This window comes from Nematolebias whitei, chromosome 14, assembly GCF_014905685.2.
Source record: "Nematolebias whitei isolate Nwh7 chromosome 14, NemWhi1, whole genome shotgun sequence".
Taxonomy (NCBI): domain Eukaryota; kingdom Metazoa; phylum Chordata; class Actinopteri; order Cyprinodontiformes; family Rivulidae; genus Nematolebias; species Nematolebias whitei.
Window position 1 is genome coordinate 43,844,779 of NC_056511.1, and position 25,954 is coordinate 43,870,732.

At 41.0% G+C, this 25,954-nt stretch overlaps 3 protein-coding genes across 3 annotated transcripts in view; all 3 read right to left on the reverse strand.

Annotated features, from left to right (window-relative positions):
• The window catches only part of cxadr (CXADR Ig-like cell adhesion molecule), a 56,567-nt gene extending 50,562 nt beyond the window's left edge, over positions 1–6,005 (reverse strand). Inside the window, exon 1 of the mRNA XM_037688136.1 lies at positions 5,814–6,005. Coding sequence (XP_037544064.1) covers positions 5,814–5,865 — 52 coding nt within the window. The 5' untranslated portion in view covers positions 5,866–6,005. The remainder of the gene's footprint in view (positions 1–5,813) is intronic.
• A 2,364-nt stretch (positions 6,006–8,369) lies between these two features.
• On the reverse strand, positions 8,370–12,031 carry btg3 (B-cell translocation gene 3). The gene is made up of 5 exons (XM_037687607.1): positions 11,936–12,031; positions 10,353–10,558; positions 10,129–10,266; positions 9,695–9,887; positions 8,370–8,920 (listed from the first exon to the last, which is right to left on the reverse strand). The coding sequence occupies exons 2-5, from the start codon at positions 10,523–10,525 to the stop codon at positions 8,717–8,719; spliced, it is 708 nt and encodes a 235-aa protein (XP_037543535.1). The 5' UTR covers positions 10,526–10,558; positions 11,936–12,031; the 3' UTR covers positions 8,370–8,716.
• Positions 12,032–14,879: 2,848 nt separating this feature from the next.
• c14h21orf91 (chromosome 14 C21orf91 homolog) overlaps positions 14,880–25,954 on the reverse strand; it is a 30,449-nt gene continuing 19,374 nt past the window's right edge. The window contains exons 3-5 of the mRNA XM_037687608.1: positions 18,334–18,837; positions 18,009–18,071; positions 14,880–15,417 (exon numbers count right to left, since the gene is read on the reverse strand). Coding sequence (XP_037543536.1) covers positions 15,242–15,417; positions 18,009–18,071; positions 18,334–18,837 — 743 coding nt within the window. The 3' untranslated portion in view covers positions 14,880–15,241. The remainder of the gene's footprint in view (positions 15,418–18,008; positions 18,072–18,333; positions 18,838–25,954) is intronic.

Here is a 25,954-nt window from a genome sequence, read left to right on the forward strand (position 1 = left end):
TTCAACCAGGTATATCAAATTCCCACACATTGCAGTTGAACAGACATTAAAGTGCAATTTGCAGCAACAGCCAGTTTTCCTAATGTAATCGGAGCTAGCGACTGCACACACGTTGCAATAAAAGCACCATCCCAGGATGAATGTTTACGTTAACAGGAAGCATTTTCATTCAGTCAATGTGCAAATTACGTGATGCACAAAAACAACTAACAAACATGGTTAGGTGGCCTGGTCCAACGTACGACTCATTCATTCGAATGATCTGCATGGTTGGGAACAGACTACAAGCTGGCACGATAGGAATGGACGGCTTCTTCATGAGTTAATTAATTTAATCGTCCTAATATGTCTGACAATTTTTTCTTAATTTCTGCGGGTGTGCGCTGCTCTGACCCCACGGCAGATTAGCATACATTGTCCCACTCACTCCTCTTGCGCTTGGCGTTAACGCCAGAGGACAATGTGACAAACTATGGTAAAAGTTTTTACGAGCCTCTACCTCATTTAGAAGCGTCTCCAACTCACATTCCATGAAGTTCCTCTATTTGCAGCGTGTATGCTTTTCAATAGTGCAGAGAGGAGACTCCTCAGGTGCAAGGCATATTTAAATCTATGTACGTTTTAAATGGAGGTGTGTCAAGGGAGGAGTCGAGTATTCCCTCGTGCGCTCAATTCCACGTTGATTTGGATGTACAAAGGACGTGTGCTTGGATTCATGTATACGCAACGTTTCATACATCTTTATTTGTGCGTACACCGTTTTCTCGATTTAAGCATGCACCATGTTTGAGTTGGAAATCCACACAAGTTTTTGTACATGAGGTCACAGGTCAAGGATGGAGCACAAATCATGAAATGGTTCCACATTCTGGATGCAGCGACTCAAAAGGCCCTGTAACCCCAACATTCGTATATGGACATTAGGACAAAGAGAAAAGATGTATTATTTGACCATAAGGTCCTCTCACACTCACGGAAAGTTACCTGATCAGCTATATAAGGTGGGGCAAGACCATTAAGTGTTTTAAAAGTGAACAAAAACAGTTTAAAATTAATTCTAAAACGGACTGGAAGCCAGCTAAACGTGCATCAAATAAATTTCACTTTGCTTACAGCTTTATTTTGTATCCTGTGCAGTGATCTGGTAGCCTGTTGAATATATTTGGAACAGTGATCATTATGCTTCAACATCAGTCATTATATTAATCCTGGTCAGGATGTACTGTATTTATTTTAAAACTAATAACCTATAATGACTGTTATCTTGTGGCATTAGTTGCTGTTCTAAATCTGGCTGTTTAATGATTCAGATGTCAGCTTGTGTGTGTGTACTGTACGTATGAGAGAAAATTTAGTTGGTTTAGTATTTGACTGTGATTCATCGTTTGCTCTGATCCATTGTCGTCAATTGGTACCTGAGTGTAGAGGTGACTGGTCAGAAGATACTTTGTCCTGCTGTAAAACTGTCTCTAAGTATTGTTTCCATCCATCCATCATCTTTTACCCGTTTATTCCATTTTGGGTCACGGGGTTCGCCGGTGCCCATGTCCAGCTATCACAGTGCGAGGGACAGGTCGCAAGTCCGTATTGTTCCCATACAACAAGAAAATGTTTCTATGCATTTGACCAATCACACACAAAAAAAAATCATTTGTTTTAACACAGAAAATATAGTTTAGTTGCACTGCTTTGGAACTTGCAAAAAAAGGTAAAAATAAAAGTAAAAACTGTGATTAAATCATGATAGTGATTTCACAAAAAGAAGGATTTTTGATACATCACAAAACAGACTTTCGACTAAAATGTTTCCATTTATGATCAGCTGACATGTAATGATGATGATCTGTCAAACCAAACAGTTCAGCCCTTCTCTAAAGCTTTCTACGTACTTTGCAAGTGGAAAGAAATGTGTTCTTGCTCACGTGGTTGTGAACTTTTTGTACGGTTATGACAATGTATTATTTAACGGCCTTGGCCAGCTACTCCTCAGCAGAGCAGAAATTAAACGGTGTACTTCATCCACTTTCCAGTGATTCCCCTACCATTAGCCAAGGAGGGTGCCCCGCCCCGCCAAACTGACAATCATCACGCACCAGTGTCAATGAGTGATCAACAGTATTTTGACCGTGTTGCAGAGCATGAATCAGGCTTTACTGTGAGAGACGGAAGGAGATCCTCTCATTGTCCTTTTATCAGTATTGATCTCTTATCTCAAACCTCTGGAGCAGTTAGGTTTACAGTATACTGGAAGTTGTCACAGTGATACACTCCAGTAAAAAGTGAACCAGTATTGTGAGACACCTAAAACCAAGAGTAACGTTCCTGAGACACTATTCTTGTTTCCTTGTGCAACACCAGACACTTTATAACTAGAAGCACACAAAAATGTTGTACATGTTATATAAAGTATAAAAAAAAACTGTCACGATGAGAAGTAATACGCTCCTCACTGTAGCCAACCAATAGGGAGCCAGAGAAAATAAAGTTATAAGCATTTTGTGTACAATATGTACACTACATTGTCAAAAGTATTTGTTCACCCATCCAAATTATCGGAATCACATGTTCCAATCACTTCCATGGCCTCAGGTGTATAAAATGAAGCAGCTAGGCATGCAGACTGTTTTGTGAAAGAATGGGTCGCTCTCGGGAGCTCAGTGAATTCCAGCGTGGAACTGATAGGATGCCACCTATGCATCAAATCCAGTCGTGAAATTTCTTCGCTCCTAAATATTCCAGTCAGCTGTCAGCTGTATTATAAGAAACTGGAAGTGTTTGGGAATGACAGCAACTCAGCCACGAAGTGGTAGACCACGTAAACTGACAGAGCAGGGTCAGTGGATGCTGAAGCGCATAGTGCGAAGAGGTCACCAACTTTCTGCTGAGTCAATCACTACAGAGCTCCAAACTTCATGTGGCCTTCAGATTGGCTCAAGAACTGTGCAGAGAGCTTCATGGAATGGGTTTCCATGGTCAACACTTTAAGGGTTTTTTGTTTAAAGTTTGCTTAAAATTGACTAAATATATATTTTATGGTCATTTAAAAAAAAGTGTATTTCCTCTATTAGTGCATCCTTTGAGTCAACATCCACATCCTCCTCTGTTCTCCAGAGCTCAGAACTGGTGCTTGGTTTTGTTGGCCCAGCCAGAGGGATTCTGGTCCCCCCCACCCAGAGTCAGACCTCCTAGTAGGTGCACTCTTCTTCTTCTTCTTTTTCTAAATCAAATATGATCACCCCTTCATAAACAAAGTCCTCTCTGTCTGGCTCAGACTGTTTGTCTTCTTCATGATCCTCTCCTCTGTCTCAGAGATTCTGACTCAGCGGTTCCGTCCTCCTCTTCGTCTGCAGCTCTGCCAACGTCATGTTAAAAATGTATCATTGTTTTGACTCAAACACACTAAAACTAACTAAACTGAACACTAAACACACTAAAATACACCCCAACTATAAACCCAAGCACACTTAATATCAAATCTCTCAAACCTCATGACTCACTCTCACTGTGACTTTAATGCGCCAAACTCCATTCAATTTCTGCGACTTTTTCTTCTTCTTCCTGTAGATGTTTTTGGTGCTTAACAAATAACATGGAGCCTCCGTCAGAAAGGAGAGGTTGTTTATATGTTCAGCAGGGGTGGGAGGTGACAGCGGAGGGTGATGGAGGGGGTGTTTTGTCCCACACGTCTTTGCCGCAGTCTCTCGCTCTAATGCACATCAGATATAATGATTTTCAGAAAAAGACGTGGCGTGGATTTATCTGCTGATACTTGGCCTAAAAACACGACTTAAAAACTGTCGTGCAGTTTAAAGTCTGTACTTTTGTTAAAAATTAAAATGGAGTCTCTGAGAGGCTGTCTTTCCCGCTACAGTGACTGAAATTGGTCATGTGACTATTACATGCAGGTACGTCGATTGACTCCAAAGGGGAAAAAAGTCCGTCAGCGTAGGTAGCGTCAAGACACCTGAGTAGACGGTGATTTCGCTGCCACCTGTTATTCATTTGATTAAATCAAATATTTGTGCTGGTCCTTTGTTTCCGTACTTCATGTATGCTTTTTGAGGATTAAAGATCATATTTTGAGGATTTCTGTAGACAAGTAAAACATGCCAGTTACCCCAAAATAAATACACTAGCAATCTAAATATTTTGTTATATTACCCCAGCTTCACTCACTATTAAAAAAAGTCTTGCATCAACATTATATATATATATATATATATATATATATATATATATATATATATACATGCATATATGCAGTGCCTCTTGGAAACAGAATAAACAGGAAAAAGAAAATAGAGCAGACATATTCTACTTGTTGTTTTGCCATTACAGAGATTTTTGTGCATTATTGTGATTCTTTTAAGCAAAGTTAAAAGAACGCTACGAGTCTGGCAGTTACTGTTTTTGTCTGCTGAAGTGGAACGGCCCTAAAAATAACGAGACCACGGTGCCATTGAGGTGGTAATGAGCCCAAACTAGTGAACACAACAATGGGAGTGGGACAAAAGAGGGCTACACACTGTGTAAGCCTTATATTACACTAAATAACCTGAATCTGTGCATAAAGACATAATGCTCTCAAAGGTCATTTCTTTATTGTATTCTGTCTTTTCATTATCAGACGACTGGGATTTCAGTGTTTTGACATCTGTGGCTTTTTTATTCAAAAATGTTAAAACATATATTTTTATAACCACTATTACATAAAGCAAAAACACAAATGTGATGCTGAAGTTTCAAACTATTATTCCCAGGGGGAGGAGTGATCCTGTAGTTTCAGTGTAAATTCCTACACAACAGGCACGCCCTTACCCATGATAATATAACCCCATTACAATAAAACACAACAATCAACTACCTAATTCACATGTTGGACAAATAGCCACTGAAACTATAAAGGTTGTGGTTTAATTGTACAACTGTGTACTGAAAATGCCTAAAAACTAGTACACAGATTAAAATATATTTTAAAAAAAACAGCTGAATTTCACAGCTAAATAACTTGCAGCATGTGGCTTCAAGCAGAAACATTATTTTAAATAACTCCTAATCTGAGATTTCCCAGAAGACACTGCTCTTAAATGTCATCCAATAAAAACCCAGAGTGAAGAAGACTTAACTTACAGTAAATGACTAACAAGGATCTTTATACGTCAACAACAGAATAAAACCTGGCAACACAAGCAGACGTGTATTTAAGCTGATAGCTGGGATTTCAGACTGAAGAGCAGGAAGTGGATGGGTTTAAACTGCTGCCAGATGGCACACGCACACACACACGCAAAATAAATAAATAAATAAAGCAGACAGCCCTTTGAAGTCCAGTAGTCTCAGGTTTTAAATTGGATCAGGATATTATATGAACAACCAAGAAATCACTCAGGCTTTCAAGAAAGGCCTCATGGCAAATCACATAAATACATATTTAACAACCTGCTTAGAAAGTCTAACTAAAAGTATAAACGGAACTGTATTTAATTACTTTATATAACAAATACAGTGTTACACAACTTTAATCAATTAGAAAACCTATTCCTCAGCTCGTCTTAGTAGCTCCGAGGAACAAAGTAGATCCCAGTAAAACTTGTTAGCTAACCGAGCGGCTCCAACTTCAAGCCGCTTCAAACTTCAAAGCTGTTCAACAGAGATAAACTCCGAGCGATAAACTTTTAACTTTTCTTTTTTGTTGTTTTTTTTTAACTCGACGACAAAGGTAAGTGCGCGGCTAACGTCCACGGCTGACCGCTCCGCGGAACAATCCACAGGAGTCAAAGCAGCTCCGCGTCGCGTTCGTCGGGAAAACTAACCTGTCAGGAGAGTCAGCGCCGCGAAGAAGAGTCGGGGCGGCGAAGCCTCCATTCTGCTTGGAGCGATTCCAGCGGGTCTTTCGACAAACTTGTTCCAAGAAGTTGCGTCGGTATCGAGTGAAACGCGAGCACCTCTCGGCTCCACCAAAGCATCCACGCTCCACTCCGCCTCCTCCTCCCGCCGCCGCTCTGCGTGCAGGTGCACAGCGGAGCTCCGCGTCACGTGACGGACCGGCCTCCACTCAGTTGGAGGGACGTCAGCGCCCCCTGCCGGCCAATACTCGCTACTGCACAGGTGCGTCTCAATTAGAATAGTCATATAAATGGACTGCACTTGTACAGCACCTTTCTACATCTAATCCAGATACTCGAAGCTCTTTACAACAATCTGTGCCTCATTTACCCGTTCATACAGCTCTATACTAGATCTGTGCAAAGACTAATCAGAGCTTGATCACATTCATGCACCGAGGCAATGAGGGGTTCAACGTCATGCCCAAGGACACTTCGGCATGTGACTGCTGGTGGACTCAAACCCCCAACTCTTGCATTGGAGGACGACTGCTCTAACCACTCAGCCACAGATGCCCCAATTGTCAAAAAGTTATCATTGGTTCATATGACCTGACTGAAAAATGTTGGATTGTATACCTGGATTATTGAGCATGGACTTTGTTGTTTTCAACCAGTTTGGCACGACTGTCAACAAGGAAGAGGGCCGGCAATGGAGGAGGCAGGCGTACCAAAGAGACCATCTTATCACAAGCAGAACTGGTTTGTTCCACTTCGGAGTAAGCTGTTGGGGTAAGAATCGGTTTTGTTGTGCGTTTCCTTGACTGATGAAGCCTTCTGGATCGAAGGCGAAACGTTTCAGCACAAAAAAAAGAAACAGTCCAGATGACCGGACTGAAAAATGTTGGATTGGTTCATATGATTTGTCTCTTAATGTGTCCTCTAACGGCCCCGTCCAGGGAGGTTGTCTCCAGTCCTGTGGGTCTTCTGAACAATCTGTCACTACAGGAACATCAAGCTGCTTGGAGCTGTGTTGACATGCTGCTCAATCATGTTTCTCTAAGCTCCTGAGACAAATCTGTCCACAGCGTCCTGCGCTCCATGTTCAGTGTGGTACACACCACGATACCAAACAGCACAGTGACTACCTGTCACCCTTTAAATAGGAACACTGATTAAACGATTGAACACACCTGAGATGCTGATTGCAGGACACACCAAGTGCTGTGGCTCAATTCTGAACCTTTGCTCGGATCGTTTATTTGTGGTCATTCACATTCTCACTGAAATGCGACGTCCATCAGACTCCAGTGTGAACCGTTTAGTTTGGAGGTGACCTGCATGCGCAGAAAGCATGACGTCACACGCAGGGCCTGAAAATATTTACCTCATTTTGTATTTTGCTTTGTGTGTTACCTGTTGTTTTGTCTGTACAGCACTTTGGTTGGCCTTGTCGCTGTTTTAAGTGCTCTATAAATAAAGTGGTATAAGCCACGCCCACTAAATTTAAAAAGAAAATAAATTTGTACATATATAGGCCGCATTCGTCTATAAGTCGCGGGTCTCTGTGTTGTAACACGAGATATTTACACAAAGATTTTTGTAACTTTTAATTAAATATGTACAGTAGTTTTAATGTGAACAATGCTGGTAACAAGGCTGGAAGAAAAAATAAACATCAAATACAAAATCCCACCAGGAAGTCATTGAGTGATCTTCATCCTGTGACCTGTTCGGTATTTTCACTGGTCAGATTATTTTTAACCGTTATTTATACAGGTAGTCTCATGGAGTCACGAGGACCCACCCTGCAAGAGACGGGCAGCTGTGCGAGCACCCGGGTGCGATGAGGCGAAAAGTTTTGGCAGCAAGATCGTTAGTCCGTCAAAACATAAATAAATCCAAAATTAGCCGCAGCATCGTATAAGCCGCGGTGTTCAAAGCGTGTGAATAAAGTAGAGGCGTATAATCTAGAAATTACAAACTAAATCTGCCATGTTGCACAGGGACCAAAAGAAAAGACTAAAGCTCAGATTCAGGCCACATTAGGCTGCAGAGTGAATGTAGCCTCACGTCAACAGTCCCTGTTTATAAAGACCAATGAAGCAGGAGGGCACCGATAATCTGCCGGACGAGTTATCGGCCCCCGATTTCCTTAATTTTGGGAAATCGCCTGAAACTTGCACGAGAAAACGATTTTTTTTAGTTTTACCAACAATTGTCTGAACTTCATTTATATTTCAGAGCACGACCTCATGGCCGGTTAAAACAAGTTTGTATTGTTTCTAGGATGTTGTTCAAGGAGATGTTTTACAAATAAATAGTGGACAATTGAAGGTGCATTGTGACCTTATAACACCGGAGTGTCGATTATTAAACAGAATTGGCAGGTCAGACTTTTAGAAATCGGTGATCGACCAGAAAACTGCAGTCGGTGCAGCCGTACAATAAAGTTTCATTTCAGATTTCTGCAGCAGTCGTTTAGATACTTCCACTGACAACATTTAAATTTGCACGTAAACACCAAATAAACCATCTGTTGCGATGCTTGGAAATGTTTAATAAAACGTGATAACTTTAAGTCTATACATTTGGAAACAAAACCTCTGAATAAATAAAACATTTCATCACAAAGGACATCAGGTGGTACACATGAACGTCTCCTGTAGTAAAAAATACAGTACATCAAAATTACAAGCGTGGTACTCCAATTTCACCTTCTAATTTAGTACAAGTGATCTATTTCAACTATAACAAAAAGGTCTAAAGTGCAAAAAGACTTTATCAAAAACAACATTTAAGTTATAAAAATTGATGTAAAAAATTATTAGTCAGTCGTTAAAGTTTTCTTCAGGTGTAATGTCCAGTGTGAACAACAAGCACCGTGGTTCCTAACTGTAACAATGCGCCAGGTTTTGGTTCGTGTCCCAGTATTCAGGGGCCCGGCCATAAACCGGAGGGATCCAAAGGTTATGCCTGGAGGAATGGGGGCCTCTGCTGTGAGGCCTGTAGCCATAGTGGGGCCGAGGGGGGCCGACACCTTTACCTGGCGTCAGCTTCTTAGGCTGCCATGACGGAGCTGCCGGATTCATGACCTTAAAGAGAGAAGACAAATGAAAAAGTGCTCAAATGAATAAAAGAAGACAAACAAAACAATGTCAGGTTTATTTATGAATCCTATCACAAAACGAATGTAACGAGACAGAAACACCCTTCGACGCTCCACAGACTGTGCAGCGTTTCTCAACATGTGAAGATCTGGGTCTAAAACTCCGGCACGAAAAGTTGCACGCTCTACAAACGATACAAAGAAATGTGCTTTAGCAGGTTTTGTTGAATGTTTGAGGTCAAATTAAAGAGTTTAAATTAAAACTTCACTTTAACAACAAGGATCATTCTGAAACTGTCAGAAAGCAACGACTGGATGTGATCATCTTTTAAACTTTTATAAATACTTGTGCAGTGTCAGCCACTTCTTTAATCGAATAACTAATCAGAAGAATTTTAAGAATTTAATCTTCACGGATAATTCATGAGTTAACTTTTACAATATTACGTATAGATGCAGATCCTGCTTTAAACTGTGGTTAAATGTGCTTTTTTTTTTTCCAGTCTCTTCTACAGATTTATGATTTCTGCCTTTGAAGTGTTGCAGGTCTTACAGCTGTTGGACAGTTCGCCTCACGCCGTTTGTACACATCATCATCATCATCATTTATATTCAAAGGATGATGCCACGTTTTCATCAAAAACCCAAGTCTGTCCAAACATAGATGGGTTTATTTTTAAATGGTTTCAGATTTTAAAAAGCCACAACAAGCTAAGCTAACGCGATAACAACCAATCCAGAGGTGTCCAGTGATCAGTACCTGAGGAGCCCAACGCCTGTTGTGGATCGTGAGGGGGGATGCGTGTGTGCTTTCCTCATCAGAAGAGGAGCCAGAGTGGTAGTCTGACGTCACCCTCTCCAGAGCACTAGTCACCTTCTTCGCAACATCTTTGTCATCTTCATCATCGCTGCTGAAAGAGGCGACTGAGAAGCAAGGGTTCTGCTCTCCGTACCTGGCAACAGAAGAGACGAGAAGGTCGTCGGCTGCTGTTTCTTAGGATCACAGACGAGTTTGTTGTCAGAAAGCATGGACCCCAACAGATATTGGCTAAGTTTTAAAAGTCAAGTCAAATTTATTTATAGAGCACATTTAAAACCGTAAGTGTTCACAGTCAGCTAGTGCTCTGAGCAAGTGTTGTGAATGACCGTCAGCAGCGATCACACAAAACATGTAAAGTTATCACCATGTCTCACCTGCAACAAACCTCTCCGGGGTCCACCCACAGCGTGAGTTCACGAGGCAGTCCCAGGTCGCCATACTTCACCCCGCTCTCCCGGCTGGCTCGAAGGAGCTCTGGATCCTGCCTCTGGAACCGGTTCACTCGAATGCACCTGTAAATTAAAAATCAGGTTTGTTCATTTACATCCCAGAGGATCCTCGCTTAGAGCCGTTCTGCAGCATCACAAAAGACAAACACCTGTACGCCTGCCCTTTGCTGGGGTTTTCAGGGTACCAGTGTCCCTTGAACTTCTCCTGTAGCGCAATGGCCAGTCGCTCCACAAACAGCTCGATCTTGTGAGATTCCAACTTCTCCCCCTTTTTCACAAGGCTCTTCAGAAAGAAAACCACTGCTGCTATCTCCTTCCTCATATTTCACACGTGTTTCATAACGAAAAGAAGCTTCTGCAAGGACAGAAAATACAGTCAGGCCAAACTGCTAAAACGTCTTAAATAATGAGAGCATCAGTGATAAATTAACTTGCATTAAGAACATTTCCTATGGTTTTTTTTGTTCGCTATGCTCAAGACATTTTGACTTGTTTATTTTATATACAGTTGGCTTTGAGACGTGCAGAACAAATTAAAAAAGTTCATACTCATACAAAATATCTGGTTAGCAAAAAAGTAATTCAAATGAGCAGGAAAAATGAGCTAAAAGGGTAGCTGAATTGGCAAAAATAAAAGCTGAAATAGTTTGAAAGGAGAAAAAAAAACAATTATAAAGAAACAAAAAGGAAAAACCTACTGGTTTATTAAAAAAGCAGCAAAAAAGGGCAACACTGAGCAGAAAAACACCTGCAAAGTAGCTGAAAAAGCAGAAAGATGTTGAAAGAACAAAAAAAAAGCTCAAATTAGCAGAAAAAAGAATCAGAAAGGAGCTGAAATGAGCTGAAAGGAGCTGAAAGGAGCTGAAAGAAGCTGAAAGAAGCTGAAAGGAGCTGAAAGAATCAGAAAGGAGCTGAAAGGAGCTGAAAGAAGCTGAAAGGAGCTGAAAGAAGCTGAAAGGAGCTGAAAGGAGCTGAAAGAAGCTGAAAGGAGCTGAAAGAAGCTGAAAGGAGCTGAAAGGAGCTGAACCGTGTAGACGGTTATAAACAGCACAAAGAGCTCCAGTCACTTTCCATGAGGAAAAAACACTCAAAAAGTAAAAAAATGCACAAATACTAAAAGTCAGAGCAGGAATATTCTGATGCATGCTCATAGCTGGAGTGTTCTGAACGTTTTGACTCAGGAATTGTGAAAACTGCGCAAAAACAGCGAAACGTTACGAAAAACATGAAACCGGATCTGCACCGTGTGAACGCTCGATTCACATCAATGGATCCTTGTTGTTATATTTCTGCATCGGTTTATAAATTGATGAAGAGCTCAGTCGTCTCGGAAGGGCGGGCGGTGACGCACGCGCACCGTTTCATCACGCAGCGCCACAACAAGGCTAACTGCGTTCAGCTAACTAGCTAGTTTTCCAGGCTAATACGTAACCGGGACGGATCGGGAAAACGTAAATGAAATTTTGGAATCTGCATGATAAAACTGGAGGTAATCCCACTCCTTGCTGAATAGATTGAAAGAAAAAATCTCGAACGATGACGCAAAGGTTTTAGCACTTGACGACATCGTGCTACATAAAAGCTAACAACAGCCTCATGTTGCTAACACGTTCCACATTAAAACGTATCGCTTGAAAATTGCTATAAGACGTAGTTAAATCCCGATACAAACATTGAAGTTCACATACCACATAAAAATAAGACCAAAAGACATAAACGTAGAATAATTCACCTTTTCAGACGACGACACTCCGAGTGTGGGCTAAAACTGAATGAATAGCGGGATGGAAACAGAAGAGACAACAAAGACTCCACCTACTTTAATATAAGTCCCGCCTTTTCTCTATTTTGATTGGGTAAAAATAAGCCAAGTAGCACGCTCATTGGTCAAGACGAATGTCAGGAAATGAGTGACTCATGCTGCTGTGACTCATTTCTGTTTCAGTGATTGCATCCTTGATTGTAATGCCAGGGCAAAGTATTAATAAAATATTAAAGTATCCAACTCGAACCACGTGTTAACAAAGTGGTCATTTTGATCGAGTTAACTAAATGTTTAATTATTAAATATTATTTAAACTACTCAGTTTAACCACAAGACGGCGCCACTTCACACAAAAGCCACAATCAGACCAATAAGATACAACAGCAAGGAAAAATATGTTCCACTTTATGTTAAACAATCAATGAATTGATTCTGCTTTTAAAGTCAGTAACATTCAGCTTCTCTTAGAACGCAAACATCTCTCCATCCCTGGGATGTTCTCTCTCACACACAGATAACCCCACACAACTATTTAACATCCAGACTACTTTAAATACAGAAGTGGTGTCTTAATTATATTTGAAGTATATAAATGTACCTCAAATATAGAGGTATGGTTAGAAAATAAATTCTTAGGAGCCATTTTCTAAGATCTCTTTTGGAAAATGGCTCCTAAGAATTTATTTAAGTACAATAAACGTGCCAGAACATGGTGATGATGTCATTTCATTTTATTGAAAAACAAGTAAACAAACAAAAAAAACTCAAGCACATATCACACACGTATAAGGTCCATTAAACCCAATAAATAGAATGCGAAACATCAAACACAAACTCATCGGTGATCAAAATGAAAAACAACAGCCGCGCCACAGTGGATGTGAAAGTGCAACAGATACGCCAACATTTTAGGTAAATGAAAATGAGACCACAAATATGAGCCGACTAAAGATTCGGCACCTGGTTCTCCTGCTGAGCCGAGACAGGACCAGACATGTTCTAACAGCACACGGCATTCACCGAGAAAAAAAAACATGCCAACGAAACGAACAAACATTTTACGATTTGGAAATTTGCCAACTAGTCAAAATATCCACAACCACTCAAGCATACTGGAAACATTTATACAAATAAAACCGTGATGAACATTTCAAATGGAGCTATATCACTTTTTTAAGACCCTAAAAAGGGTCAATTACATCTAATCTCTTACAAAGAGCAAGTTTTCTAAACGACTAACTTCTTCTAACCTTGTTTTTCCTATTTGAAGCTTACAAAACTCTGGTTCTGTTATCTCCTTAGAGGAAAGGTCAAAAAGCAAATATTCTCCCTCAATAAGGCTTCTGATGTTTTTAGTCTGCATCTTGCATAGGGTCCACACTTCTGTCTTCTTCCACAGGCACAGAAGACCAAACTGCCTTGCTCGTATTGCTCAATACACTTGAAAACAATTTCTGCCACACCTTCAAAGCAAAGATCAAACTTATAGATTTTAAAATCAGTTTGGTGTTGCATCATCATCATCCGTTGCCGTCACGTGCTTGTGGTTCATGCAGAACATGCAGAACAAATACACTTTGGTTTGGCAGCATGATTTCATTATCAGTAGTACATGTGTTCCTCTTGACCGTGCTCAGTGAAAAGCCATCCATAAAGCAGTACCCCACGGAGCTGCTGCGGACTAGTTTGTAAATATTGTCCAAAATGTCGAAACGTTTGCAGGGTTTCTCAACTTCCCATCGTGAGACGCACGAGCAATTTTATTGCTTGACTTGTGAACACATCGGAAAAATTTGTGCAACAATTTCTCTCAGAAAAGTCACAGAATCGTCACGTGGATTCGAGCCGGCCACGGTTTTGTTGCAGGCATCTCCAACCTGGAGCTGGTGCTCTCGTGTGACAAGGGTCTAAAAATCACACTGATCTTAAATAATAAGCACTGAAACACTGGTCCAGATCTCTCCGTGCACACTTCTGATGTGTACCCCAGCACATGGACTCAGAGGTGGGTACAACGTGAGCTGAGGGGGGTGCAGTGTGGGATGCAGAATAATGTGCGTGGCCACAAATACAGTTTTGCAAACTGTATACATGAAAATAGGCTGGGACTTAAAAAAATTAAAATAAAAAAAGTCAAAACGACCCCCTAATAAAAAAACAAAAACATCGTTTTGTTTTTCATTTCTGAGTCTTGGACTAGTCTCCAGCAGTCAGAGCTCAGGGGGATACTACTTTACAAACTTGTGCTTGATGGCTGCATGACAAACACTTTTATATTGAATATCAAGTCAATCCAAACTGCAGTAATATTTACTATAAACACAAAACCTACGCTCCAAATGAAACCTCTTTAAGCCACAGAGGTGTTTTCACTTACAAACCAGCTGCAACTATTTTCTGAATGCTCCCAAAAATATTAACAAAAACAAAATCATAGTTCATAGTTTTTCTAAAATGCACTTTAGTTGTTTAGTTTTTTTGCACTAAAGTTTTGGAGTATACGTTTTGAGCATACTCGTGCTCTCTTCCAGCTTAAAACCCATCTGTAACAATTAAAATGTTTTTATTAAAAATAAAACGTTTGTTAGAATTGTTTTTAAAATTTTCATTAACTTTAGCTAAATGTTGTATCAGGTTGGTTTAGAAAGTCCCAAATATTTTACAGTTTTCATCAACCATCAGGTGAATCATCCTAAAATAAAAATCTGTGTTCACAGCAGCAAAAAACACTGTTCCTCCCAGAAAATGATCCGACAATATCTGGAATAGTGATGACATATTTGAAATTTACTCAACAACCTAATATAAAAAAAATGAAGTAGAAATGTAATGACATTTTTAAAAAGCAATAAGAACAGAATAATTTGAGAGAATAAAAAAGTAAATATTTGAATGAGCAAGCTTCTTCTTCTTCTCTTGTCCGTGAGCCACAGAAGCCATCCAGTTTCAAGGCCAGGAATGTCTGTGCATCCTTTAATTGATTTGCATCCTGGGTGCTTGGGTTGGGTGAAATCCAGGCCACGCGCCAGACTGGCAATTCATTTGTAAACCGCCATAAATCCTTGCACCGTCACTCCAACCATGAAAACACAGAGGGTCAACCAAAGCCCTTAATGCTGCTCTAATGCAGAACTAATAACTCCATGTCATCATGGTGTTGTAGGAGTCAGTCACTGTCCAGCTGCATCCTGCAAGTCCAAGAATTCAACTGAGTCCCAGCAGCAGATTCAGAAAGTTCCTCTTGTAACACGCTGCAGTCTTCCAGCACCTTCTTTATTCCACAGCGCCACCGCTGTTGGTGCTGGCCTTCACACCGGCCCTGCTGATGTGCAACCAGGGCAGTTTGGCACAGTTCTTAAAGAGCTGCTCGATGGCAACGTGACGCACGTGCAGCTCAGACGCCAAGGCATCCTTCTCCTGCACGGCGGCTGTCAGCTCCTCAAAGACCTCTGTGGAGACAAAGAGCAGCAGGTGTCAGCTCCTCGTTCACACACAAGGTCCACTTACAAACAGGAGAACACAACCCGTCTCCTTCTGTAGGAGTAATGAGCAAACAGTTTCACTCATCTAATATAAAACATTAATAATAAACACAACGATGAAGAAGTGTTTCATGTCTTGTGTGCAGCAGTATGAGGTCACCACTGCTGTCATGTTTTACAGTCTGATAGTGTGCGCACGTCTCTGTTGGAGACACATTAAGACGGTCCCCTCTTTTTTCAGCCAAGCCTTTGTAATGTGAGCTGAACGTGGCGTTCATGTTGAAAAATGCATGAACCTTCTCTGGAGAAGGTGCTCTTGGTGCAAATAGTACTTTTCTGCATTAAAGCTGCCATCACAAACTAAAGGAGGGGCATTTCCCACCGCACCAGTACAACCTGTATCAGCCCCAAAGGTAAATGCCTCACTCGTGTGGTTCTGTCAGATGTTGATGTTCTAAGATCAGAGTTTATGGATGTCCAGTTTATCATAAGGACTTTCCATCTGAACTCAGAAGTTGTGATTTCTAAGAGCTTCTAACTGGACAAACAATAAAAGTTTAGATATTATACATGGCTATCAGCTTGCATTGCTGATATTACTTAGCTTGATCAATAATCAGAACAATAAGGGACCCCTGCTGACCCAACATCATGAAACTAGAACACAGATTCAAACATTGAAGCTCACACTCTACTCTTTACACTGAAATTCACTCCAACACCTTCAACCGTGTCATCATTTGCACAAGAGCAAGACAAATATTCCAACTTTAATTTTAAACTATACATTTTAAATACACTCCTATACTTGTTGCCAAACTTTGCCCATTTATCTGCATTAGAAGCATCTTTTATGAAAATGTGGTGGAGGCCTGAAATTAAATAATGTACAATATTTGAGAAAACAGAAATCATATATTCATCCCTTTTGAAATATTGTTGCCTAGCAGCAAGGATGTCTTTGATTCGACTCATGGTCGAGTCCTTTCTGTGAAGTTTGCATGTTCTCCTTGTGGGTTTTCTCTGGGAACTCTGGTTTCCTCTCACGGACAACAAACGTGCGTAAACGTTTAATCGGTGACCCTCAATGGTCTCCAGGGGTGAAGGACGTGAGCAGTTATCTGTATCGTCTTCTCTGTCTGGCCCTGCGATGAAGTGGTGACACCCTGCCTTTCAACTAGTGACCACTGGAGACAGACGCCAGGGGCCTCATGTACGAAACAAAATGGCTGCACGTGCCATGTTCCACACACGCGCTGGGACGTATCCAAATGAGCGTTGAATGAAAGTGTGTAAATATACAAACACTACTGACCTGCTGTTAGAATGTGTGCACTGCCACAGTCCACAGCATCAAATTTTAAAGTACTGCAATTTCTGGACTATAGAGTGCACCTGAATACAAAAAATAATAAACAAAAAAATAAGCCGCGGTTGTCCATGTTATAACAAGATATTTACACAGAAAGATTTTTAAAAACTTTTAATTAAACCAGTTACATTGCTAAGATCATCTTCCTCCCGTGCACTAAAATCACTAAAGTCATCTTGAGTGTCAGAATTGAACAGCCTCAGAAAAACTTCGTCACACGTCCCCAGTCTCTCTTTTGTTGTCGAAAAAATACATTCGTCTACCAGGAAGTCATTGATCGCTATATTCATATTCCTCCTGCTGCGAGTTTGCGCTCTGTGGAGCAAAAGATGCTCTGCGCGTGGAAGGATTCCCACTCTCCCCATTTCATTGGCCTCCGCTCCCCGTTTCACTGGTTCGACTGGGACCTGTTCGGTAATTTCACTGATCTTTTTGTTGTTGGACCCACCCCCCAACAGAGATGTGTATTGGGCAGCCACGTGAGCGTTCGGGTGTGACGAAGCCAAATGCTTGTGGTGGCAGGAAGCTCATTAGCCCGTCAAAAAAATAAAAATTAATCCATAAATTAGCCGCAGCATTGTATAAGCTGTGGCGTTCAAAGCCTGTGAAAAAAGTAGCAGCTTATAGACCGGAAATTATGGTACTTGAACTGAGCTAAATACACCAAAATGTGACTACATTTGGTCCTCTGAACAGTATTTACGCACACTTTTCATTATGGTTTAAAGGTGAACGATGAACTACATTTAGCCTCATACCACACAACAGGCCTGTGGATGTAAACCAGCATCAGTGAGCGCACAGTGGCGAGGCGCACAGACAGGAGAGCTGCATAAAATGCATGTGAATCTTCTGCTCTGAGAAGAAAACGATGTGTGATCAGAGTATTATTTCAGAACAAGTCACACGTGATGATCCTCGGGTTAACAAGGTGTAGACTATCACACACACCCATAAATAGCTGTGTGTAGTTGTGGAACAATGGCAGCTTAGGTGCTGCTGGGAGACATCACTGGTGAGGCAGAACTTTTTCAGGGATCGCATGCACAGTTTTTACTACACCCAAAGTTTCAGCGGGGGATTTAAAACAAGAAAACTGTAAAAGGTTTAACATGGACAGAATAAAAACTTTTGCAATTTCTATGGACGGGTTTGTTAAATCAAAATAGTGTTTAAATAAACTTACTCTGAATCTGCTTCAGTAGCTGGCTGTTCAGCTGATGGAGCTCATCCACACTCATTTTAGCCACTGGAAGAGAAGACAATTTTACTCTGAGTGAGAAGGTCCCAGTTATTACCTGTTCCAAGCATAATGCGCAACTGTGAGACCAAAAACACATAAAAAGCTATTTTCTATACACTTTCTGTCTGGCCCTTTGTACTGCTGTATGTGCAATGACAGAGAGAGTGAGGCATCGTTATAACACAGTAATGGACCCAACCCTAATGCACTTGTAAAGGATTTTACATGGTGTGTATTCTTTTAACGTGTTGTGCAGTAATTGGCCTACATTCATCTCTGCTGCGGCCCTGGTGTCCGAGCTGCGTCTGCCCTCCTGATGACTGCTTCCGGCTGTGCACGCCTCTCCTGCCATCACTGGTCCAAGCGTCAGACTGTGACTCATGAAGCAGACCCACGTCCTCTGCTGTTTGACTCTCCAGCATCCTCATTGTGTATTCAGGCAGCCCCGTTGCTTTGCCCCTGTCCCAGCAGGGGGCGTAGCGGGGCACCTGGGCATCAGCCTGCGGCAGCAGCTTGCGGTCACTTTGCTGGCTGTAACAAAGAAGCTTTGGCCCTCGTCGGGGGCAGCCGTTGGAGGAGACAGAGTCTTTGTTCTGGGCAAACTGGATGATACGGTTCAGTTTCTGGCTGAAGGCCAGCTTCATGCCCTCATAGGCACTTCGGGAGACCTTGGAATGGGACAGCTTCTGGTTGGCTATGAGGTGGTACTTCTCAAAGCAGTCTCTGTGGCCACGGAGGGACTTAGAGTGCAACAAGGCAGCAGAGGAGACACCTGCATTCAAACACGCAACAAAAGTAGAACCACTTCAAAAACTGTTCACGTTAACAACAAATTAATTTGAAAAAAAAAAGTGCATTTTTATTGCACAAGAATTTGTGTGTGCAAAGACTGTGTGCAGGTGAAGGAGTACAAATGGAAAATAAATCATTTTAACTTTAAATTGCCTCAGCAAATAAAGGTAAAATGAAACAAAGCTCGAGTCATTGTCATGGTTTTGTGTAAAATGCTTTGCGTTGTGTTGAGATAGCCGACACAGCATATTACGCCTTCACAATAAAATGGAAATATTTAACAATTGTAGACTTTTTTTTAGATCTTTGCTTCTTTTTTTATAATATTTGAATATATTTAAACTGTACTTGTAGCTATAAACAACAAGTACCAAGTATACGATCTTGTGATATGATGAATCTCACACATACAGCGCCTCTTGTTAAGAAGAACCGAAGCATTAACTTGAGTTAGAGACTCAGTGAGACTACGTTCACTGAAGCACTACAGGTGTTTTTGCAGCCAGTACAAATCACACCTAATACAGACAGCTTCAAAATAAACTCTGACTAAACTGGGCCAGTTTTATAAACAAAGGGGAACTCAAGGTGAAAGAACAAGAGTATTTAATCGCACCTCTGTGTGTGTTCGTGCATGAGCGCACGAGACAGCAGAGGAAACTACAGAGCTGCATAGGCGTTCGTGTGGTTTCGTTCTTTCTTCTCATGGCCTACATTTCTCAGCAGACAAGCGTACGTGTTGCAGCATGACGGGAGGAGATTAATCGCTGGTGTTCGTAGATTTAGGGGCTCGTTTCAGCAGTTTACCTTGTGAGCAGAAGTCTGAACTTCCCCAGCACACAGACAAGATTGATCATGGTCATTAACATCACCCAGCGTACTCTTTAGAGTGCAGGACCTTTTAAAGTTATGCACATCACACACAGCTACACAGAAACATGCTAGTTTGTGTTTTGAGTCCAATCTGCACTGACATTTCTACCTGTCCACTAAAGTCTGCCAGCCCCTGCAGCAGGAGAGCACGTACACTCTAGATTTAGAGTCCACATTGTCTGCTTGCGCTGTAGTACACGCTTCTTACATATGAAACGATGATGCCAAACATGTGACACACTAAAAAGACTGCGAGTCAAACCCTTGAGCAGAAGGGGGGAAAAAGAATTGTAGTGGACTAGGCCTCCGACCAAAACCTGCCTCTGAAGACCTTCATGGGACAGGAACTGTTATTTCATTGATTTGAATCCCGAAATACAAATTAGCTCATCCAGAGACTTTCTAATTGTATCCTGAACTAATCAATTGAAAGAACACTCTTCTTTTATATTATCATTACTATTTTACAATATCTTGATAAATCAAAAGTGTGTTTAGTTCATACCATTTTTAAATGTTGAAGTGAACCACTCATTTTAAATCAACTGTGAAACAGTATTTAATGATTTTTTTTAAATGCTCATTTAAATTAGAAATCAAGTTAAATGTCTATTTACAAAGTAATTATGCATTTTTGATCTTCTGTCTGAAATGAGAAGTAGTGATGTCGGTCGAAAGTCAGAAGGGAAGTTATTGGAACGAAGTGTCGTGTTTTTAAAACTCGCAGACAGTAAATAAGAAAACTGGCACCTGTAAGTCTGTCATTTCTCCAAAACATTTCTCTGTCTGTTCCTAAAACATTCCTGCTGTTTTCTTGACTTGTAATGACCCTCTGACATCACTAGAACCACCCCTGTTGGTTGCTTCAACCAATCAGGACGTACTAAAGTGACCGGAAGCAGAACTCTTTAAAAGTCGACACTTCCTGGAACTATTCGCTTCTTGAGTTCTGAAGCTCTAGCAGTTCTGTAGAGTTCTGGAGTTAGTGCGGCAGTTCTGCAGTTCTCAGTCTTCATGGAGTTTTACACTTCTGAGTGGAAACTCTGAAAGGACTCACAGATGCTTGCTGTGAGTCCACCTGGGCATAAATGCCCTACAACTTCGAAGGGAGCTGAGCCTGTTTGTTGAACGGATAAGTGACACGACTTCGGACGATTCTCAGCCATCCTTACCGGAGACGCTGAAAGGTCGCGTTGAAATGGACTCCTGTTCCTGAGCGGAGCCCGGCAAAGGTAACGAGTCGTGACGCGAAGTGTACCGGAGGTGAGCTGGTATTGAAAGGAGCGTGCCATCCTGGTCCGAACAGACACTCCCTTTATACATTTTCCTTCAAACTCTCCCTTTAAACTCCTCCATTTTTCCCATCTTTAAACTTCTATCTTGTCAGTAATTAATCTAGATGTCTTCAGAAATGTCTGTTGTTTTTATTAAGTAAAACGTGCCAAGTTTTATTAATCAGAACCAGATCAACTAATCAAGTGTACAATGTTTTGATGTTAAATTTTGATTCTGTTCAATAAATGACCACATTTATTTTGATGGGTCAAAGAAAATTAACGTCTCATGTCACTGATTAAACCATCTACGCACAGTTACTTCTGTCACATGTCTGTAATTAGCTCAAAAAATAGAGAACCCGCTATTTAAATATAAGTGTAGTGAGGGTACAGCCAAGCTGACCTTAGCACACTACAGAATACAATATTATTTTCAGAGTCAGAGTCTCTTTGTATTTATGTACACAGGGTCCCAGTTACATCCAACCACAGAATGTAAAAGAAAAACAGCAATAAGATCTAAGATATGAACTAAGAAAAACATAAACTAAATATACACTAAGCACTAATGGTATAAAAACGTTACGTCAAACAGCAGAACGAACATGAGTCTGTGTGAGCAGATGAGCACGCATGAACACAGCGACATGAAACAGATCAGCAGCGACATGAAACAGATCAGCAGCAACATGAAACAGATCAGCAGCAACATGAAACAGATCAGCAGCAACATGGTGATTTTTTTCACAGTGATTATTCTAGTTAGAGATTCATGAGTCTAACAGCCTCAGGGTAGAAGCTGTTCCTCAGTCTAGTGGTTCTACACTTAATGCTCCTCAACCTCCTTCCTGAGGGCAAAAAGTGTGTGTGCTGGGTGAGTGTGGTCCTTCATGACGCAGGTGTCCTTCCTCCTGCATCTAGAGGTGTAGATGTCTGTGATGGTGGGGAGGCAGACTCCAACAGACTTCTGTGCAAATACTGAGAAAAGTAACCTGCTTCTATGAACATCTGGATAATTTATCACTCAGGGACCACAAAGACTCTGCTTCTTCTTTGTTTTTGAAGAGAGAATTCAGTTCAGTATATTACTGCCACCTACAGCTCTAGAGCAGGGGTGTCAAACTCACTTACAAAAGGGGGCCAAAATTAAAACCTTTTTCAAACTAAAGCCCCCAGTATACCCCCGCGTACGTCCATACGCAGAGGTACGCACGTACGTATACAGAGAGTGTACCCCCCAGGGCATGTCCGTGCAAAGCTCAATTTTTATGACTGCATACGCGGTGTCACACAACAGACTGTTTTGTATGCGACACCAATGTATTAAATTCCCCTTCTTCATCCCTGATCTGGCCTTTTCTTTTGTGTTTTTTTGCCAAGAGGCAGTGATCTCTTCCTCCTCCATTGATGCCGTGACTGAAATGGTGAGAAATGAAGGAATTTGTCACGAGCGAATTAAACTCAGGTCCAGTGTGGCTGCGGGAGGGTCTGGAGATTTCCTGGTGGGCTGGTCTGATGTGTGGGCTGCAGGGCCAGCACTCCCTGTTTTTTTATTTTATTTTTTAGATTTTTATTAACAACATATAAACATAGAACGCCGCTGTGGCTGAGGCTGCCAGCGCCCGTCCCCCCCCCCCCCCCCCCCTGTCAATCAATCCAGTAGGCGTGTCAGCAAATGACCAATCGGCGACCTCAATTTGTCCCGAAGGTAAACGCCCCTCGTCTGTGGAGCTGCTCTGCAGCTGCTCAGGGTGTACGCTGGAGTACGAAGTCTGAACCCTCTGCGTACAGTACACGCGTACATACGCGTGAACGGACGTACGCGGGAGTATACTGGAGGCTTAAGGGTCGGTTTCAGAATCTACATTAACTCAAGTCAGATGCCAGACATCTTTTCTTGATTGCATTAGGCCTTCGCAGCGCTTCGCTGCTCGGGCCTAAAAATAACATCTTGGGGACCAGATAAGATGTCAACAAGGGCCACATTTGGCCCCCAGGCCTTGACTTTGACATATATGCTCTAGAGAAAAGTTTAGATTCCTGGGGAGGTGCAGTTATTCAGATGAACTATGAACAGGAGCGCACACATGTACAAACAGCTGCCTACACAGACACAGATAAGCATGAACAAACATGTTTCTGCATAACTAAAACATTAATCTTGCTCAGTGGAGTCTCCAGCTGCGTCAGTTCCAAAACAAGTTCTCATTGATCAAGTTCATTTCACTGTTTTTGTCTGAAAAGTTTCATGATTGAAAAGATTTACTGGTAACTGAAACAAAGGCAAAAAAGCTGCATAATAATCATGATAAGATCTGAAAGAAAACACATTAGTTGGTATATATCATCTACTAGGCCCTTATTCTCAGTTTTTCTTTTTTTTATTCTTAGATTTTTTTAATCAAACTTAGTTTTCACGCTTAAACAGCCTAAGTTTTACCAAAAATGTACGTGGTAGCACAAAAGATTTGTCAATTGTTCTATGCCCAAAGTCCTTCCTGAAGCAGCAAAGTTACTGCAGCAGCCCAGAGTAAGCAACTGATACATTTCCTCACATTCTTGTTTTGTAACTTTTTAATAACCTTTGAGTTCACATTAACTGCCTACACAGCATCCAAGCATAACTTTCATTATAGGAGATGTTTATCTGAGAATGATGTAACCAAATTTAAAGAATATCTTCATTACAATTTTCCTCTGTCTTGCAGAGCAATGCAGCAGAAAGCAGCAATCTAGATTATGTTGCTGATAATATTACAGCTTCAATGAAAATATCATTCATTAAATCTGCTCCTCTGAAAAAGAAGGGGAGGGAAGTTTGAGATCGTCATCATTGTATGTTCCAATGCAATGGTGAAATGATTTCTCTGTATTTAACCCATCGCACCTGAGACACACCCAGGTGGAGCAGTGTGCAGCTCTGTAAGCACCTGGGGAGCAGAAGAACAATCCCAGGTTTCTGTTTAGAACTGTAGCCAAACTATCTCTATTGAGCCATGTATCCCTATAACTCTAGGTAGAGACAGCTTAATGACATTTTTATAAAGAAAATGTTTAAATTATGGAGAAACTTCCCACTATAATTAGCCTCTGATTTGCTAATGAATGAAACCACGTCAGCATTACCACAACCTGATTAGTGTTTGGACTGTTTTAGTCCTGCTAAACCCTCAGAATTGTCAAATGCAATAGCTTCATTCAAAACATCAACTTGTCTGCTAGATCCTGTCCTAACCAGACTGTTTAAAGACATATTTCCCCTATTTAAAGACCCCATTTTGGATTTACTAATCAGTTATTAAATGGTTATCTATCGCAGCGCTTTAAGGTCACTGTAATTAAACCTTTACTTATAAATCTGATCTTCCTGATTCAGGATTTGCCACCAATTATAGACTTTTATCATATTTCCTATTCATCTAAAAAAATTCTTCTGAAAAAAAGCTGCAAATCAATTGTATGAACATCTGGACAGAAATAAACTGAGGCGTTTCAGTCGGGGTTTATTTAGAGCTCATCGTAGCACAGAAGCAGCACTGGTGAAAGTTACTAATGATATTCTCGTGACTCCGGACAGTAGACTTGTCTGTACTTGTCCTACTAGAAGCTAGATTCTATTTTTTCATAGTTATAATGCATCTTTTGATAAAGCTTATAGTTGGCTTGTGTTTCCTGAGCTAGCCCTTAGTTATGCTGCTATAGGCTTAGATGACTGGACAAACTGACCATATTTCCTCTCTCTGTGCTGCCTTTACTTGTTCTACTCTCCATGTTTGTATTTGTAAATACCGTATTTCTATAATTAACAAGCATTTTTCATTCTTTTTCATCCCAGAAGACATACCTGCACCATCCATTCTGTTTGTCCGTGTTTCTTTCTTGTCCTCTCAAACCCCAACCAGTCGAGGTGGCCTATCCTGAGCCTGGTTTTCTGGAGATCTCTTCCTGTTAAGAGACTTGTTCTTTTCCACTGTTGCCACTGTGCTGCTCAGAAGATCTAGTGGCTTCCTTAAATAACCTTTACCAATTGTTATTTTCTAATGTATGTCTATGTTTTTGTACAGCACCCAAGGATGGCCTTTCTTGTGAATTGGCACCGTATAAATACACTGAATTGCATAACATTTGGTTGTAGAGTTACAGGAATGTGTTTGCTGAGCAGAAATTTATCTGCTTCAGCTTCAATCAGCATCAAAGGGAAAACAATCCAATGCACTCAAACTTTCTGCTGAGGATGCACAGCTTGATGATGCTGAAGTGTTCAGAGATCACTTTTTTCTTTACACAAACACATGCTTACAGTTTCATGGCATTTGACTGCAACAACCCCCAGATAGGAGGAAATAAATCGATTTAAACTTTCTGTTAGACAGCTTTCAGTCCCAGTGTTTGTCATACTGTATCTGTTCAGTAGGAAAAAATCACAACGCAGCCTAATTATCTCAAACAGTCTGCTGATCATAGACTGTGGTCCATGGCAGCCTGGATGATTTAAATGCTATGGGGATTTTCTCAGGAATCAAAAAGATCACTTAAATCATGTGACTGCATTTCCACTTATGTCTATGGTAAGAGTAGATTAGATCAAGTGGGTGGGCCTAAATAAAATCCTATTTATTAGTACGGATTAAAGCAGAAAATAATATTCTGACTAAATCTTTTTCCAACCCTGCCCCCCCAAAGACAAATAAAATAAATACATAAATAAAATAAAATACACACTTATTCATAGAGAGCTTATTCCAGCATACAGATCACTTCTCAAAGGTTTTCATGTAAAGAGGAGTATACTGTGTACGTACATGACCTTAGTAAAAGTACACAGTATACTGTGTACATGACCTTAGTAAAAGTGGGGGCAGAGGTGGGTTCTGTTAGGGTATAGAAGAATAGTATAATAATATAGAAGAATAGTATAATAATATAGAAGAATAGTATAATAATATA

What these genes read in the sequence shown, in the direction of transcription:
- btg3 (XM_037687607.1), bottom strand. Translation starts at nt 10,525, where the DNA reads ATGAGGAAGGAGATAGCAGCAGTGGTTTTCTTTCTGAAGAGCCTTGTG. An exon ending in AGCAAAGGGCAGGCGTACAG is followed by an intron (nt 10,267 to 10,352) that starts GTGTTTGTCTTT and finishes TTTAATTTACAG; the next exon opens with GTGCATTCGAGTGAACCGGT. An exon ending in CCCGGAGAGGTTTGTTGCAG is followed by an intron (nt 9,888 to 10,128) that starts GTGAGACATGGT and finishes TTCTGTTGCCAG; the next exon opens with GTACGGAGAGCAGAACCCTT.